At 66.2% G+C, this 15863-nt stretch overlaps 3 protein-coding genes across 3 annotated transcripts in view; 2 read left to right on the top strand and 1 right to left on the bottom strand.

Annotated features, from left to right (window-relative positions):
• Positions 1-370: 370 nt before the first annotated feature.
• Positions 371-3015, top strand: LIME1 (Lck interacting transmembrane adaptor 1; the record flags this gene model as incomplete). The annotated part of the gene is given in 5 exon segments (XM_067012925.1): positions 371-448; positions 1765-1973; positions 2216-2399; positions 2498-2642; positions 2645-3015. Coding segments are annotated over 5 exon segments (879 nt in total), but the record flags the coding sequence as incomplete, so codon positions are not given.
• Positions 3016-3615: 600 nt separating this feature from the next.
• On the top strand, positions 3616-7340 carry SLC2A4RG (SLC2A4 regulator). The gene is given in 9 exon segments (XM_059036609.2): positions 3616-3747; positions 3750-3929; positions 4221-4345; positions 5282-5391; positions 5889-6058; positions 6130-6230; positions 6319-6556; positions 6644-6735; positions 6826-7340. Coding segments are annotated over 9 exon segments (1260 nt in total). The 3' UTR covers positions 6938-7340.
• Positions 7341-7526: 186 nt separating this feature from the next.
• Positions 7527-15863, bottom strand: part of ZBTB46 (zinc finger and BTB domain containing 46) — a 58402-nt gene continuing 50065 nt past the window's right edge. The window contains exons 4-5 of the mRNA XM_059036607.2: positions 13505-13680; positions 7527-10802 (exon numbers count right to left, since the gene is read on the bottom strand). Of these exons, the coding sequence (XP_058892590.1) occupies positions 10428-10802; positions 13505-13680 (551 nt within the window). The 3' untranslated portion in view covers positions 7527-10427. The remainder of the gene's footprint in view (positions 10803-13504; positions 13681-15863) is intronic.

Raw genomic sequence — 15863 nt, 5'->3', positions numbered from 1 at the left:
TAGTGGAGGCTCGGCTGGCTGTGGGGACTTCGAGGAGGAGGGTCTTTGCACCAGGTCACGGGGCTGGGCTGGAGGGGTCCTGAGTGAGGGTGCTGCCCAGCACCCTGCCCAGAGGCAGAGGGGCTGGGAGGACGGGCATCCTTGCTGCTCTCCCAGATGCGGTCACAGCTTAGGGTGCCCCCCACGCTGCCTGACACCCACAGACGGGTGAGCCCGGTGCTGCAGTGATGGAAGGAGACCGGGGGGGCCCAGAGGGAGCACCGTTACAGAGGCAGGAGGACCCGGTGGGGCGGGGGGGTGTTGGCACCGTCTCCGTGCCCGCCTGTTTTGTCGCCCACACGCACCCACTGCATCGTGGGTGGAGACGTGATTTAGGACCTTCGATCAGCACCAGCTCGCAGCACACCCCTGCCAAGTCCCGTCTAGACCCCAGGCAGAGCCACAGCAGGTGGGTGAGGCTGCCGTGGCGGCTGTGTGGGAAGACGCACCGTGGTGCACGGGCAGGAAGTGAGGTGGGGAGCTGGGCCGAGGGCGACACAGAGGCCTCGCGGCTTGAGGTTCCCAAGCTGCCCGCCACCCTATAGGTGGCGGAGGAGGCGCACCAGCCCCAGCCTTGGTGAGTGCCCGCTCTGTCCTCCAGCCTGGCCAGGGCTCCCGGCCCCTTGGTGCCTTCCTAGGGCAGCTGAGGGCAGGGGTCTGGGAAGACTGGGCTCTACCAGGTCAGGGCATTGGGACCTGGGCCCTCTGGTGAGGAAAGCCCGCTGCCTGGGTCTGAGCAGACTGGCCCCCACCTTCAGAGACAGCTCCAATGCTGCTGGCCCCTCACCTCCGGCACCTGTGCCAAGACTCCAGGAGGCGGACGTCCGATGGCGGGGGCAGTTGGAGGGGAGGGATGGAGAGCCAGCGGTGGGGTGGTCAGTGTCCAAAGCAGACCTTCCTGCCTGCTGACCCCCAGCTTTCCAGCCCCTCAGGGGGCCAGTCTCTGTAGTGGACAGCTAGGGGGCATCACCTGGACAGGAGCCATGCCTGGGTAGGACATGGCTGTGAGTCTGTGGCCTGTGGCTTGCTAGCCTGGGGTGTGACCTGGGGGCCTCCCTGGCTCTCAGGTTTGGCCTCAGTGACCACAGTGGGGCCTTGGCCAGGTCCCAGCTGCCCTGCCCCTCCTCAGCTGGCCGTGCTCGGCCATCACTTGAGTCATCCTTGCCAACTCAGGGCCTCATGGGGGCCAGGCAGAGCATGCCTCACCCCTCACCAGCAGCCCCTAGGCAGAGGCAGGAGGGTGGGCGCTGAGGCTGTGTCCCCTCGGCCTCCATAGGAGGGAGGGGCTGCTGAGCCTTGGGGTTTCCTGGGTGCTGAGTCAGAGCACAGGGGTGGGGGGGGACCTTCCGGCAGCACAAGGTGCAGAAGTGGGGCTGTCAGGTTGGTGCCCAGTCCCTCAGCCCCCAGCACCCTGTCTTCTGCCCCCGGGCCCATCCACGGTTTGGCAGGATGAGGCCACAGGTACCCTCGGCCCCTCCCGCCCCTCTGGGGCCTAGGGCGCCTCGCCCTGCTCCTCTGGCTGTGGACGTTGCACACAGCCTGCCACAGGTGTGACCGTCCCTGGCCCGGGTGGGGCCTGGCTCAGCTCTACAGCCAGAGGGGGCGGGACTCAGGCAGGCCCAGCACCTGCTCTCTACACACACATCCCTACGGGCCTTGGACCGGAGGCCAATGCCTCTGACCCGCACCTCTGCCTCCCCGCTCTGATGACACTCTTGCACCCAGGAAGCGGGCACAGAGGTAGCTGTCTGGGCCGCAGGGCAGTGTAATGCCAGCAGAAACGGTGAGTGCCAGCGTGTCCCTGGGGCCAGCAGGGGACCGGCCAGCCTTCCTTGCCCCCAGTCACTGCTGAGACGACCCCACCACTGCTCCCTCGGCAAGTCGGACACCAGACTGCATGAGCTGCACCGCAACCGGCCGGCCCTGCAGCAGAGGTGAGCTGGTGGAAGGGCTGGGGCCTGGCGGTGGGCAGGCGTCCCCGGACCCCCAGGTAATCTCTGCCCTGGCCCCACCCTCGGCCCCACGGCCTGGATCTGTGCCCACAATGGCTGGAGGCATCCAGAGGCACTACGACCAGGCCCCTGGCAGCCTTCCCACACCTGGAGCTGCCCCTGGCCACACCCTCCACCGGCCCTGAGGCCACCTATTCCAACGTGGGGCTGGCTGCCATCACCAGGGCCGGGCTGGCAGTCACCTCTGGGGTGTGGGCAGGGGCACAGCTGACCAGCAGCTGTGCCAGGCCTGCTCCCGAGGCCAGACCCATGGTGGCTGAGTATGCGTGTGTCCAGAAGCTCAAGGGAACAGATCGGGGCCCCCGAGGCCTGGAGCAGGGGAAAGTTGAGGCAACCCCAGCTGCTCAGGTGAAGTGAGGGGTGTGAGGTAGGGTGGGTGGGGCTGGGCAGATCCTTGGCCGAGTGGATGGTGCTGACCCCTCCCTGGACTGGCTTCCTCTCTCCAGGTGGACATCCTGTATTCCAGGGTCAGCAAGCCTAAAAGGAGGGACCCAGGACCTTCCACAGACCAACCAGACCCCAAGAGTGGGGAAGCGAGTTTGGCTCTGGGGAGTGACCTGGCCTACGAGGTCCTCCCTCTCAGGGGCCTGGGCATGGAAAGAGCCTCCTGGAAAACGTGTATGAGAGCATCCAGGAGATAGGGGCCCCTGGGCACCTGGAACCCCCCAGCTCCAACTCCTACCAGGAGAGGACATGTGCAGGGCATGGAAACCCCCTGCTTCCTGTCTCAGCCTGGGGAGGGGTCTTCATCCCCTCTGCCCTGAACACCCAAGTACAGATGATCCTTCCTCCAGAGTGGGGTGCGACCCCCCGCTTCGCACAGAGTCCCCTCCCCCACACGCGGCTAACCGCATGAATTCGGGATAGCAGTGCTGTCAGCCTATGGGGTCCCTGGGGTCCTGGCTGCCATGTCCTCTCCAGGGCAGGGTCTCAATAAAACCCCAGCTCAGGGAGCATGAACACTGCTATACCTCAGCCTGCTCTTCTTGAAAGCCTGGGAAGCTTGGCGGGATGGGGTCTGGAAGGAGTGAAAACCTCTCCTTGGGAATGGGCTTCCTCCCGCTAGGGGTGCTGGGTACCTGCGCCCTGTCACCTGGGGCCGCCGGCTGATCGGGCTCAGAAGACCGAGTGGGGAGGGAGGCAAGCCCTGGCGGGCGGTACTCAGGCCGAGGGGCTCCTCCGAGCGGTGAGCCGGCCCGCAGGGTGGCTACCCCAGGGTGGGACCTGAACCCTGAACGACAGGAAAGTCTCCGCCACCCAGCCCCTGGAGTTACATAAGGGGCGCGGGAGGTGGGCAGTCGTGCGTTAAAGAATAACCTGCTCCCGGGAAGCCCGCCAAGGAGACGCGGCCTCCTCCCGGGTCCGGCAGCTCGCGCAAGGGCACCCCTCAAGGAAGCCGGCCCGCCCCGGCGACCGGGACGCCGGGGCGGGGTCCGTCGGGTGGGCGGGCGGCAGAAGCCGGGCCCCCTCCCGGACCGGCGCGGGAGAGGCCAGCGCGGGAGCAGCCGGCCAGGGGCGGGGTGTGGCCGCGGGGCGGGCCAATGGGCGCGGGGCGGGCGGGCCAATGGGCGCGGGGCGGGCGGGGCCTCGGGCCGCGAGGAGGGGGCGGGGCCGGCCGGCAGCCTCCGGGCGGCGCGGCGCGGGCGGCGGCCGATCCAGGGCGGGGGTCGGTGGCCCGGCCAGCCCGGCCCAGCCCGGCCCGGCCCGGCCCGGGGCCGCGTCCGGAGCGTCCGCCCTCGCCGCTGCAGCCTCGGTACCCGGCCGGCCATGGAGGCCGAGCGCCCCCCGGCGCCCGGCCCGGGCTGCGGGCGCCTCCCACTCCGCGCCGCCGGCCGGGACCCCGCGGCCGCGCCCGTGTCGGTGCCCGCGCCGCCGCAGGTACCGGGCTGGGGGTTCCGACAAAGTTCCCGCTGCGAAGATGGCGTCGGGCTGCACGAACTTTGGGCCCCGGGGCGGGGCGGGCGGGGGCGGCGCGTCTCCGCGCGTGTCCGTGGGTCCGGCGGGGCTGGGCCGGCGCCCGGAGCGCTTCCCGCCGCGGCGGCCGGGGGCGGGGCCGGGGGCGGGGCTGCACCGGCCACAGCCGGTTTGGGGGCGGGCACCGTCGGGTTAGGGTGGCGGTGGGGGGTGGGGACTCGGCCGCTGCCCGCGCTGAGCCGGCCGCGTCCGCAGGGCCCTGCCGTGGAGTTCGCGCTGCCGCAGGAGCCGGAGCCGCGGGCCGCGGACCTCGGGGCCCCGGGGGCGGGGGCGGCGGGGCCACCGACGCCGTCGGCGCACATCCCGGTGCCAGGGCATAGGTGAGCCGGGGTTCGCGTGCCAGGCCGAGGGGGCGTGTGCACCCGTGCGCCTGTGTGTTCGGGGTGGTGGATGGGGCGCTGGCTGAAGCCTTCCAGACCCCACCCCTGCGAGGGGGGCCTCGGTGGAGGGCAGGTCAGCATCCTGAACTGGGTTTCTGTCCTTGCCTTTCGGCTCTCCAGCCCTGGAAGAGTTAAGCAGAAATGACCGATGTATCAGTATGCCTTGTTCCTCCCCAAACCCTGAGGGCCAGAGCGCAGAACTGGGAGGGGGCTCCTGTCAGCCTCTGTGCCCAAGAGGCTGTGAGGCCCGCGTGGAATCGACTTTCCAGGCATCGCGGGGCCCCCGATGGCTGTCTCCCCAGCCCTGTCTGCAGAGAGAGAAACCCTCCCAGGTGCCTGACACCCCGGGCTGGCTGCGCAGGCGGGGGCGGGCTCTGGCCTTGCCCGCTGGGGCCCAGGGACCCGCTTGTGCTTCGAGCCTAGTCTCCCCTGGCTGCTGCTGACTGCTGGCTGCTCCCGCCCTCCCAGGTCTGGCGCTAGGCCCACAGCTGCTGTTGCACAACCCTGGTTAATGTGTGATTGGGGGGAGGGCTGGGCTGGGCCTGGCCTGGCCTGGCCCCACCGGCGGGGCCTCAGACCCCTGTCCAGCAGCAGGGTCTGAAGGAGCCACGGTGGAACAAAGCCCAGGCTGCAGAGAAGTCGGGCTTTGGAAAGACCCCAGCCGAGGCCTGTTCCCGGTGGTTCCTGGGGAGTTGGAGCTCGGCAACCCGAGCTGGAGGTGGAGCTGGGCCTCCTGCCCGGCTCCTGGAGTGAGGGAGCTGGGTGCACACACGTGCCCAGGCCTGCACGTGTGCTGGGACAGGGACGGGCCTGGAGTACTTCTTGGGCCCTACCCACCCCCCCCACCCCCCAACCCCCCATCCCCATCTCCTCCAGAGCCCCCCCAGGAAAAGCCCGGCTGGACGAGGTCATGGCTGCCGCAGCTCTCACAAGCCTGTCCACCAGCCCCCTCCTGCTGGGGGCCCCGGCTGTAGCCTTCAGCACAGGTGAGACTTAGAGGTCTGGCTTGGGGTGGGGGGTGGCGGCGGCAGGGCTCAGGACCACTGTCCCTCCAGGACCCTACAAGCTGCCCAGCCCCTGTGGGGCAAGCAGAGCCGCTTACCTGGAATGCCGTCTTCTAAGTGCATCTCCTGAGGCCTAAAGCGACATCAGGACCCCCGTGGCCCCTCCCTGCGGCCAAAGCTGCAGTGCCCCAGGCCTGCAGGCCTCCATGACCTGTCCTTCTCCAGCTGGCTGGCCAGGCGGCTTCCCACCCCGTACTCTTCTGTTTTCCCTTCTCTGTGCTGGAGAGCCTTGTCCCCAGGCTGCAGTGGTCAGCTCCTCTGGGCCACTACCTCCTCCAAGGGGTTCTTTGCCCTCCAGGCTCACCTGTGGACAGGTGAACCGGCGGAGGTTTTGCACTCAGGGACTCGTAGCCAGCAGCGTCTGCAGCACAGCCGTGGCCCCCAAAAGTCCTGATGCTGGCGCCGGTGTGTGTCCGCAGAGCCCAGCTTGGAGCCCTGGAGGGAGGCCCCGGTGCGGCCACCGGGCAGCGGCGGGGATGGGGGCTGGGGCCCGACCAGCGACCAGTCCTCTCCATCTACCCCGTCGCCCCCGCTGCCCCCTGAGGCAGCCCACTTCCTGTTCGGGGAGCCTGCCCTGAGGAAGAGGAAGGTGAGCCAGGGAAGCCCTTGGAGCGGGGTGGACGTGGGGGGCGCCGAGGCTGACCGCCCCCTGTCGCCCAGAGCTCGCTGCAGGGGCTGTTCCAGTGTCTGTGGAAGCGCTGCGGGAAGGTGCTGAGCTCGGCGTCAGGGATGCAGAGACACATCCGTCTGGTGCACCTGGGGTGCGGCGGGGCCGGGGGTGGGGGAGGGGCGGGGGGCGCCAGGCAGGCCTCTGCGTCAGCTCGCACCCCACCCCCCGCCCCCCAGCAGGCGGCAGGCAGAGCCAGAGCAGAGCGACGGCGAGGAGGACTTCTACTACACGGAGCTGGATGTCGGTGTGGACTCGCTGACCGATGGGCTGTCTGGCCTGACCCCGGGGTCCCCCACGGCCTCTGTGCCACCCGCCTTCCCCCACCTGGAGCCGCTGGAGCCCCCGGCCCTGCCCAGCCTGCTGCGCCCGCCCGCCCTGCCCCCGCCCCCGGTGCTGAGCTCCCTGCCCGCCCCCCAGGTGTGCCCCCGTGACCCCGCTTAGCAGGTGGGTGAGGCCTCGGGTGGCTCTGGAGGGGCGCGAGGTTACAGCGGTGTCTCCTCTCAGGGCTGCCTGGCACCCGTCCACCCGGAGCCACAGCCCATCCCGGTCAGGGCCTGCGCGCCAGCCCTGCCCACCAAGCCCGGTGCCAACCCGAGGTGCGTGTGTGTGTAAAGGGGCCGGGAAAGGCACCGGGCAGGGAGGCTCCCAGCCCGACAGCACCCCATGCCCCCCATGTGTCCCCCCAGGAAGCCCCGAGGTGACGCCAAGAAGTGCCGGAAAGTCTATGGGATGGACCACCGGGACCTGTGGTGCACGGCCTGCCGCTGGAAGAAGGCCTGCCAGCGCTTCCTGGACTGAACCCCGTCCGCCGGGGCCTCTCCTAGCTGCAGGGCCTTCTTTTTAACCGGTGTGGGGTGGCCCCCACCACTCAAAGTGCCTCTGAAGAAACCAGCCTGTAGGCCTTTTGCACTAAAGCCAAACCTCGCAGCTGTCCCCTTGGCCTGGGGTCCCCAGAGGTGGCCGCCCCCCACCTGTCGGCCCTGGACTTGTCAGGGGTGTGACGGGCCCCGCTTTGGGGCCACACGGGGCCGTCCTCGATGCACTTTGAGGGGTGTCGGGGAGGGGGCGCCCCTGCCCGCACTTAACCTGACTGTTTGAGGGCCCGGGTGGACGTTTGTACCGTGTTTGCCAAGCTCAGGTGTCTCACGTCTGGGCTGACCCAGGCGAGGAGTAACATTAAAGATTCGGGATTTTTCCAAAAGCTGTGTCTGCCTCCTGGGGGGACGGACACGGAGCCGGGACCCTGCCATGGGCAGGGATGGCAGTGGGCAGACAGGAGGCCAGCAGCCAGGCCACAAAGGGCTGGGGGTGGGGGTTACTCTCTGGCCCCCTCTACCCAGGGTGAGGCCGGAGGAGGGGGGACGCTGTCTGAAACACACACAAGGCATCTGCTCAAGCAGCAATTTCCCAGTTTATTGAAAGTGATCGCTTTGCAAGAAAGTCTAACTAATCCCGTCACAGAAAGAAGACCCACAGGCGGGCCCGGAGTGCGCCCGGCAGACAAGAAATCTCAAGACCACTAGGGAGGAGGTGCTGTTGGCCGTCGACGGCTCCGGGGAAGCAGGCGACGGCCGTGATGTCCCACTGACCAATTACAAAAGACTCCCCCAAATATGGAACACATCTCCAGTACAAACACAGGTTTATAATAATTCATATAAAGTCGATATAATATAGATTATCCCCAGAAAAAATCAACAATCTTCAAACACTGCCCTTTTTCTGTCTGTTTTGTTTGTGTTGACAGGTTGAAAGCATGTTGAAAAAATAAATATTTAAGAAAAGCACACACACAGCGCCCTCACTATAAGTAGTTCTAAAAAGGGCCACATACAAAACACAATATAGGATCTAAAAAATAAAAACACCATTAAGTATGGCTTTCTTAAGAGTTGCACATGTCACAGAATGAGCGAAAATAAGATTATCTTTCATATAATATTGCAAAAAGTTCCAGTTTTTGCATTTTTTCAGAGTTCTCTTTTTTAAAAAGGAAGATGTGCAAAGTTGGAAGCAGTAGCTGTGTCCTTTCAGTTGAGGTCCCTATCCAGTCCTGGCAGTGTTGTGACTGTTCCCAAACCCCGAGTTCAAGCATACAACCCGGTCAGGATCCAGAGCTTGATACAAAATCTTGGTTCCCCCGCCCCTCCCCCACCCCCGAAGACCTTGTCGCCTGCTGGACCGCGTCCCACATCGGCGTTGCAGACACCAAACACAGACGCACACAGACGGAAAGGTACAAAATGTGAGATGTGATCTACACGCTTTTCCGCTTCATAAAAAAATATTTATTAGTTTAAACATCGATTTGAAAAAAAAAAAAAAAAAAAAGATCACGTTCAAAAAGAAATCTTCGTTACACGTCACGTCTTTCCCTCCACGCCTCTGGAGGCGATGTGTTCGCCTGTCTCTCTGAAATCCAGCTCTCAAGTTAACCGCACACGAGAATAGTGAACACACGGGGCTCGGGGACGGGAGGTGGGACCCTCGGTTTTCCAGGGTATTGTTTTGAGGAAGAAAATGCCCTTGTGGCACTGAGGGCCCCGTTAAAAGTCAGCCAGGACGGTCCAGAGCGGGAGCGAGCAGGTCCTGAGTGTGGCGCAAAGGTGGCCCGGGGCGCAGGTGGCCCCATACAAAACCCAGAGACGCTTGGTAGCAAAGGTCTGGTTTCCAAATGCATTTGATAAGAAAGTAAGTCTGTTTATAAAAGGGGTTAGGAAGTGGGGGAAAGGTACACAGTGGGGAGCCCCACTGAGGGGCTCAGCTGGGCCCCACTGTGAAAGGCAGACCGGGGCGTCGGCCCCGGAGGCACCCCAACCCGCCCCGGGCTCCTGCCCCCCGGCCCGGCGCGGCCCTTCCCTAAGGATGCCGGCGTTGAGGAATTCGCAGCGTCCCCAGCTGAGGATGGGAGGGCAGCCCTCTTCTGACTGAGAGAAAGGTGGCTATGCTTAAAACAAAGCAAAACAAAAAATGAAGCTGCGGCTCCTCCCCGGGCAGGGCTTCGAGGACAGCACCCGTCGGTGTCCACGCAGCCAGCCACTTACTAAGGAGGGTTCTGTGGGATTCGCCTTTCTCCACCTAGAAAGCGTAGATGGGACCCAGGAGAAATGCAGTAAAGCCATTCGGCTTGCAGGCTGTGGGGAGAGAGAAAATCAAGCCAGTGTCTCCTTCGGCTCTAGCTCAGCACCCAAGGGGCCCTGGCACAGTGTCCCGCAGGGGCTCCTGAGCGAGGCGGGTGGAGGGGATGGAATGTATGTGTCACGAGCCTGAAAGGGAGGCAGGCCGGGGTTGGGTCCACAGTGTCCTCACAGCGCACGGTGGGGCCCCGGCTTCTCAGAAAAAGAGAGAGAAGGGGTCGTAAGCGTGTTTAAGAGACGGCGAGGGGGCTTGGGAAGGAACCAAAGGAAAGACACGTCTGCGAGTGTCGTCGAGCGAGAAAGATAACACCGAACAGAACCATGTTACGTGCCAGCCTCGGTTTCCTTAGCTACTCACGGAACCGGGGCCCGGAGCACCTGGGGAGGCGGCGTGAGAGGCCCTGGCGTCGGGGACACCGCCCGGCGTTAGCAGCAGCGAAGGCGAGCCGCCCCGCCCCGGTCAGTGGGAGTGGCCTGGGCGCGGCAGGACGGGTGGCGCGGAGGGCCAAGCCAGCCCGGAGAAGTGCACACAGAGAGAGAGGAGGCCCCTACGGCGGGAGCACCTGGGCCCCCCGCCCGGCTGCCTCAGTGGGGGGATAGCACCTGGGCACCCTGGGCCGAGGTCGGCAGCTGCTGTGTGTTGAGCACCAAAGCCCAGAGGCGGGAGGGCCGCGGGGCTTTCTGGACGCCAGACCTGGATCTCACAGGCTGCCACCGGACGGCACAGCCCTCGAGGGCGGGGGGCAGCGGCAGCCGCCAGCAGTGACCCCACTGCTGAGAAGGGGGAGCGGAGGCGGGGGGACTCGGCCCTGGAGGGGGCCCACGGTCAGGAGAACTCTCCTAACAGCTCCCGGACCCGGGCCTCGGGGCCACACTTGGGACCCCAGCCGGCGCTGGCCCTTTCCGGGACACAGGCCACGGTGCGTCCAACGCCAGACGGGTGCGTCCTGGGCTCCCCTGATGCCCGCCCCGTGCCCCTGCTGGGGGAGGTGACAAGGGCTCTCTCTGGGCTCAGACCCGCCGCGCGCGCGTCCCCAGCCCCACTCGCTGGGGCATCGCCCGCCTCTGAGCCCCGGGGGTCCTCGAGGGGCGGGGGAGGGCAGGTGAAGGGGGCCCGGGGCGCACACAGACGGGGGCAGCCGCGGCCCAGCCTAGGAGATCCAGGTGAAGCCCTTGTCGGTGCCCCGGGCAGGGCTGCGAGGCCCCGGCGGCGAGTCCTCGTCCTCCTTGTCGTCCCCCAGTAGTGCGTCCTCCGGGGCCAGGCCCACGTCGTCCTCGTCCTCGCCCAGCTCCTCCTCGCCCTCACCGCGCGGGTCCTCGGGGTCCTCCAGGTACGGCCCGTCGCCCGCGAACAGCTCAGGGGAGCCCTCGGCGCCACCGCCATCCAGGGCCCCGGCCCCGCCACCACCCGCGCAGTCGGCACACACGCCGTGGCGCCGCGAGCCATGCTTGATGCCCACGCTGGCGGCCGACATGAACACGCGGCTGCACAGCTTGCACACGTACTTCTTGTCCTTGCTGTGCACCTGCGGGGGGACGGCGGTCAGTGCGGGGGGACGATGGTCAGTGCGGGGGGCGGCGGTCAGTGCAGGGGGCAGCGGTCAGTGCGGGGGGACGATGGTCAGTGCGGGGGACGATGGTCAGTGCGGGGGACGATGGTCAGTGCGGGGGGACGGCGGTCAGTGCGGGGACGATGGTCAGTGCGGGGGGACGATGGTCAGTGCGGGGGGACGGCGGTCAGTGCGGGGGACGGCGGTCAGTGCGGGGGGACGATGGTCAGTGCGGGGGACGGCGGTCAGTGCGGGGGGACGATGGTCAGTGCGGGGGATGGCGGTCAGTGTGGGGGGACGATGGTCAGTGCGGGGGACGGCGGTCAGTGCGGGGGGCGGCGGTCAGCGCGGGGGACGACGGTCAGTGCCGGGGGCGGCGGTCAGTGCGGGGGACGACGGTCAGTGCGGGGGGCGGCGGTCAGTGCGGGGGACGGCGGTCAGTGCGGGGGGACGGCGGTCAGTGCGGGGGACGACGGTCAGTGCGGGGGACGATGGTCAGTGCAGGGGACGACGGTCAGTGCGGGGGACGGCGGTCAGTGCGGGGGGCGGCGGTCAGTGCGGGGGGACGTACAGTCAGTGAGTGTAGGGGGAGGACTGGGTGGCCCAGAAGGTGAGGTCTGGGTGGGTGGGGGGCAGTGTGCTAGGCTGCTCAGACCCCTAGCCCTGGGCAGGGGCCACTGCACAACGCCAGAACACACAGAATTGCAGGTACCACCAAAACTTGTCCCCATCCAGAGGGCTGCTGGGCACCAGGCCGGCCGCATCCCCCCAACCCCAGGGGCTTGCCCAGGGCTCAGATCTGCACTGGCCGTCATGCTGCCCCCACAGCTCCCAGCAAAGAAGGCGGAGCACTCAGCTCCGCCCCGCCCCCGCTTTTGCCCCATGAGGGGATGGCCAGGGCTCTGGTGGCTCCCGTCTTGGGCCTGGGGGGCCCGGGGGCACGGGTGATGGGAGCCCAGGACAGCGGTGACTTGAGGCACCTGCCTTCTGGGAAGCCGTCAGGACAGCTGGGAGCTAGGCTGAGTGCCCAGCCCGTGGGGCAGCAGGGTCGGGGGTCCCAGGGGGACCGTGATTGCTGCTTGAATGCTGCCTCCTGCTTTTCTGAATTCTGCAACCGACAGGCCTGGCCGAGCGCCCTTGGCTGCCCAGCTCAGCGGTCCTGCAGACCACCGTGAACATCTGCCCCATCAGCCTTCCCTGAAACCCGACCACGAGGACCTACGACTGCTGCCAACCAGCGTAGGCAAACAAGAGGCCAGATGTGCCCTGGTCGGACGTCAGGAGGAGCTGGGCCGCCTCACAGGTTCTGATTCCAGAAACGAAGCCTCAAATCACTTGGTTCCCGGGACCCTTCCTAGGTCTTTTTCATTTGTTACATTTTAACCCAGGGCTTCCCGGACCCTCTGCAAAGAACAAAGACCCCAGTCCAGTCACAGCAGGGCTGCGCAGTGGGGACAGCTCCCAGGGAGCCACGGAGCCTGTCCTCCGGGACCAGATGGCTGGACACTCATCCCAATGAACGCATGGATGGGCAGGGAAGGATGTGGGCGCCGTGGCGACCCAGTACTCGGCTCCATGGGGAGGCAGCTGCTGAGACTGCCCACCCACCCCCTGCCCCCTGGCTAAGCCTCCTGGGGCGGTCAGGGCAGGAAGAAGCTGCCCTTCTGCCATCAGGGGAGGTTCAGCTGCCTCCCAGCCCTGCAAACCTGCCCCTCGGGGGGACACAGGCGTCCCCGCAGTCTGCCACCCTGGGCCCTGGCTCCGAGGGCTGCCTCCCCCTCCAGCTTTTCCACCTGGCCTCAGGGAGCCACCCCAGGGAGCCCAGGCCCAAATGAGGCCCAGGCCATGGGCTCTCCCTCGCGTGGCTCACCCCATTGGGGTCCCCCTCACTGCAGGGATGTGGCCCCTCCACCCCTCCTGGTGGCTCTGCCCCTGCTGGTCAGCGGATCAGGGTGCTGCGGGGGTCCGGCCCAGCCCGTGCGGCCCTGAGGTCCCCTCACTCATGACATCACCCCAGCGTCCTCTCCCCACCCATGCCCCAGCCGCCTGGCCTCCCTCATTTCTCACCCACCCAAGGGTTCCTCAGGCTTCTTTGGTGAATCTGCCTCCCTGTTTCAAGGGTGACCTTTTCTATCACTTCCTGGCCAAGCAAATTCAAATGCGCAGCACCTGTTCCTGAGCTGCGAGCCAGGCCGTCAGAACCTTCCAGGGGCTGCGGGGGAGAGGGACCAGGGTCCCACGGCAACTGCAGGGCAGGGCACGGAGGAAGTGGCCACATGGCAGGAGCCGGGGGGCAGGGGCCTGGTGGGGAAGGGAGCACCTGCAGAGGCCTGGCTGGAGCAGAGGGGGCCCCAAAGGGGAAGCTGAGGAGTGGGGCTGGGGGGCGATGCGCTCACCTGCCTTCTGCACCTGGGGCCGGGGGCAGAGCTGCTCAGGAGGGATGTGGGGTTGGGGTGCCTCCCCGCTCTCCTGGTCTTTCCCACCGCAGGGCGGACCCCACTTCAGGGCTTCCCGTGGCATCCTGGACAGCCCACGTCCCCATCCTGCCCGGACAGCGCAGCCCCATGCAGAGCGTGCCCTGGGCCGACGCTGTGCTGACCCCACGCTGACCCCACGCTGACCCACGCTGACCCCACGCTGACCCCATGCCGCCCCCACGCGGCCCCGCGTCCGCTCACCAGCGTGTGCCGCTTCATGTGCTCGCGCCGCGTGAACTTCTTCCCGCAGATCTCGCAGGGGTAGGGCCGCTCGCCCGTGTGGGAGCGCATGTGCCTCTTGAGGATGCACTGGTGCATGGCCGAGAAGCTGCAGTAAGGGCAGCGGAACTTCTTCCTGATGACCGTGAACTCGTTCACTGCAAGATAGGTGGCGGCCGGTCAGCCTGAGGGCTCTGCACAGCCCGCCCCTCGCCCGCGCTCGGGTGTCCCCGTGGGGCTGGGGGTCCAGAGCCTCCAGTCAGGCCTGGCCCAGAGCAGAAAGGGCTGCTCCCACATTCGAAGAAAGCGCGCTTCCCAGAGCAGCCAGTACCTCCCGCGTCAGCCCCTAAAACACACGAGCGCATGCGCGGAATCTACAGAAACGGGAGCGCGGACCCGTCTCCACCCCGTCCACGTGTCCGCACAGTCGCAGCCAGGGCAGGGGTGCCCCCTGGTGGACACGGCCCAGCGAGAGGCCACCAGCCCCCGACGCGCAGCAAGCGTTCGGCCTCACTGGCCCTCCCCATGTTTCAGGGAGTGATACCGTGGGCCCCCAGGCCGGGGCCACATTCCAGGGGGCTCAGGGCGGAGGTCAGAAGTTGGGGTCCGTGGGGTCAGTCTCGCTCTGCGAGGCCCCCAGACACTGGGCAGCTCACCCCGAGTGACGCCCTTTGTGCTGAGCACCCGCAGACACCACAGTGACCCCCTCTTGAGCCAAGGGGCATCCATCCAGGACTCAGACGTAAGGCCTCCTGGGTTGGTCGTCCCAAGCTCACCAGGGTTGCTGGGATCCCCCGGGTGCTCGATGGCACTTGGTCCCGGGTAGGGAGCCCTGGGCAGATGTCTGCTCTCGCAGGCCCCAGCCCTCACACCACCCACAGGGCTCACCAGCCATACCCCAGCACCTGCACCCAGGGGACAGACCAAGGGTCCCAATGGTCAGGCCAAAGGCAGGCAGGCAGGAGGAATGGAGACCAGCAGCAGCGGGGCCCCTGGCCACACCCCCCGAACGTCCGTGCCTGGCAGGCCCTGGCCGCCGCCACAGCTGCCCCCAGAAGTGCCAGAGGGAAGCAGACGAGAAAACAGAGGCTGCAGCATGCCACAGCCCACAGCGTGCAGAGACACCGGGGAAGCCAAGGTGACCAAAGCTGGCCCCTCTTGCTCGAGGGAGCCGGCCAGGCCACTGGACAAACGACGGACGGTTCCATCCTGCCCAGTTCCCCCAACCCCGGGCCACCCCACACATCACAGGGGGGCAGGGCCCTTGCCACCATCTCCGCGAAGCGTGAAGCGTGCTCCAGGCCTCCAGTCCATTCCGGTGCTCAGACCCAGCCCCGGACAGGTCGCCATGGAAATGGTGCCAACTGGAAGGTGCGCTGCAGTGACACGGAGCCCAACGGCCCTGGACACACCCAGGTCCCCATGAGCATCGAGAGGCTGGAGCTCGCTGCACCCCCATCCCTGAAACACACCAGGCAACACTGAGTGGAACGTTTTATTTTGCTTCTTAAGCAAGCCGTACATTTTCTCCTGAGACATCGTAAAGGGTGCCTAAATAATCAAGCAACCACATTTCTTTATTTTCCAGAACATGGGTCAGTGAGACCATTCTCATGGACCCAAGAGCTCTCACTTTGGCATCTCCCGCACCCACGGATGGCAGGCACCAGGGACACACCGCCCAGGATGACCCCTGTCCACACGCAGGCCAGACAGCTTCACCAGGGGAGGCCATCACGGCCGCAAGACAGCTGCGCAGACCCCGTCACAGCTCATGACCGATGCCACCCCCGGGGCCCAGCCGCCCGCTTGCCTGACGGTGTCTGTGCGCACAGAAGGGCCTCCACGTCCCCACCAAGCCTGGCCAGTCACCAGGTGTCTCTGAGAATCCAAGCCCTGTCCTAAGAAGTAAGGCATTTTCTCACGTATAGGAGCTTTCGGCGTGCGTGTGGCTGGGAGCTGGGGCAGACGAGAGGCGAGAGGCGTGGACAGTCACCTATATCCCTTCACACAAGGCAGCCACAGTTCACAGTGTGACGGCTGTGACCACATTTTCATGCTACGATTTTTAACTGTAAGTTTTTTGGGTTTTTTTTTTTGCGGTACACGGGCCTCTCACTGTTGTGGCCTCTCCCGTTGCGGAGCACAGGCTCCAGACGCGCAGGCGCAGCGGCCACGGCTCACGGGCCCAGCCGCTCCGCGGCATGTGGGATCCTCCCAGACCGGGGCACGAACACGCGTCCCCTGCATCGGCAGGCGGACTCTCAACCACTGCGCCACCAGGGAAGCCCAACTGTAAGTTCTTAAATGTGCGAATACACCGTGATTTATTCAACAAACG

The sequence above is a fragment of the Kogia breviceps genome, chromosome 14 (genome assembly GCF_026419965.1).
Source record: "Kogia breviceps isolate mKogBre1 chromosome 14, mKogBre1 haplotype 1, whole genome shotgun sequence".
Lineage (NCBI taxonomy): Eukaryota > Metazoa > Chordata > Mammalia > Artiodactyla > Physeteridae > Kogia > Kogia breviceps.
This window is presented reverse-complemented; position numbering and strand designations above follow the sequence as displayed.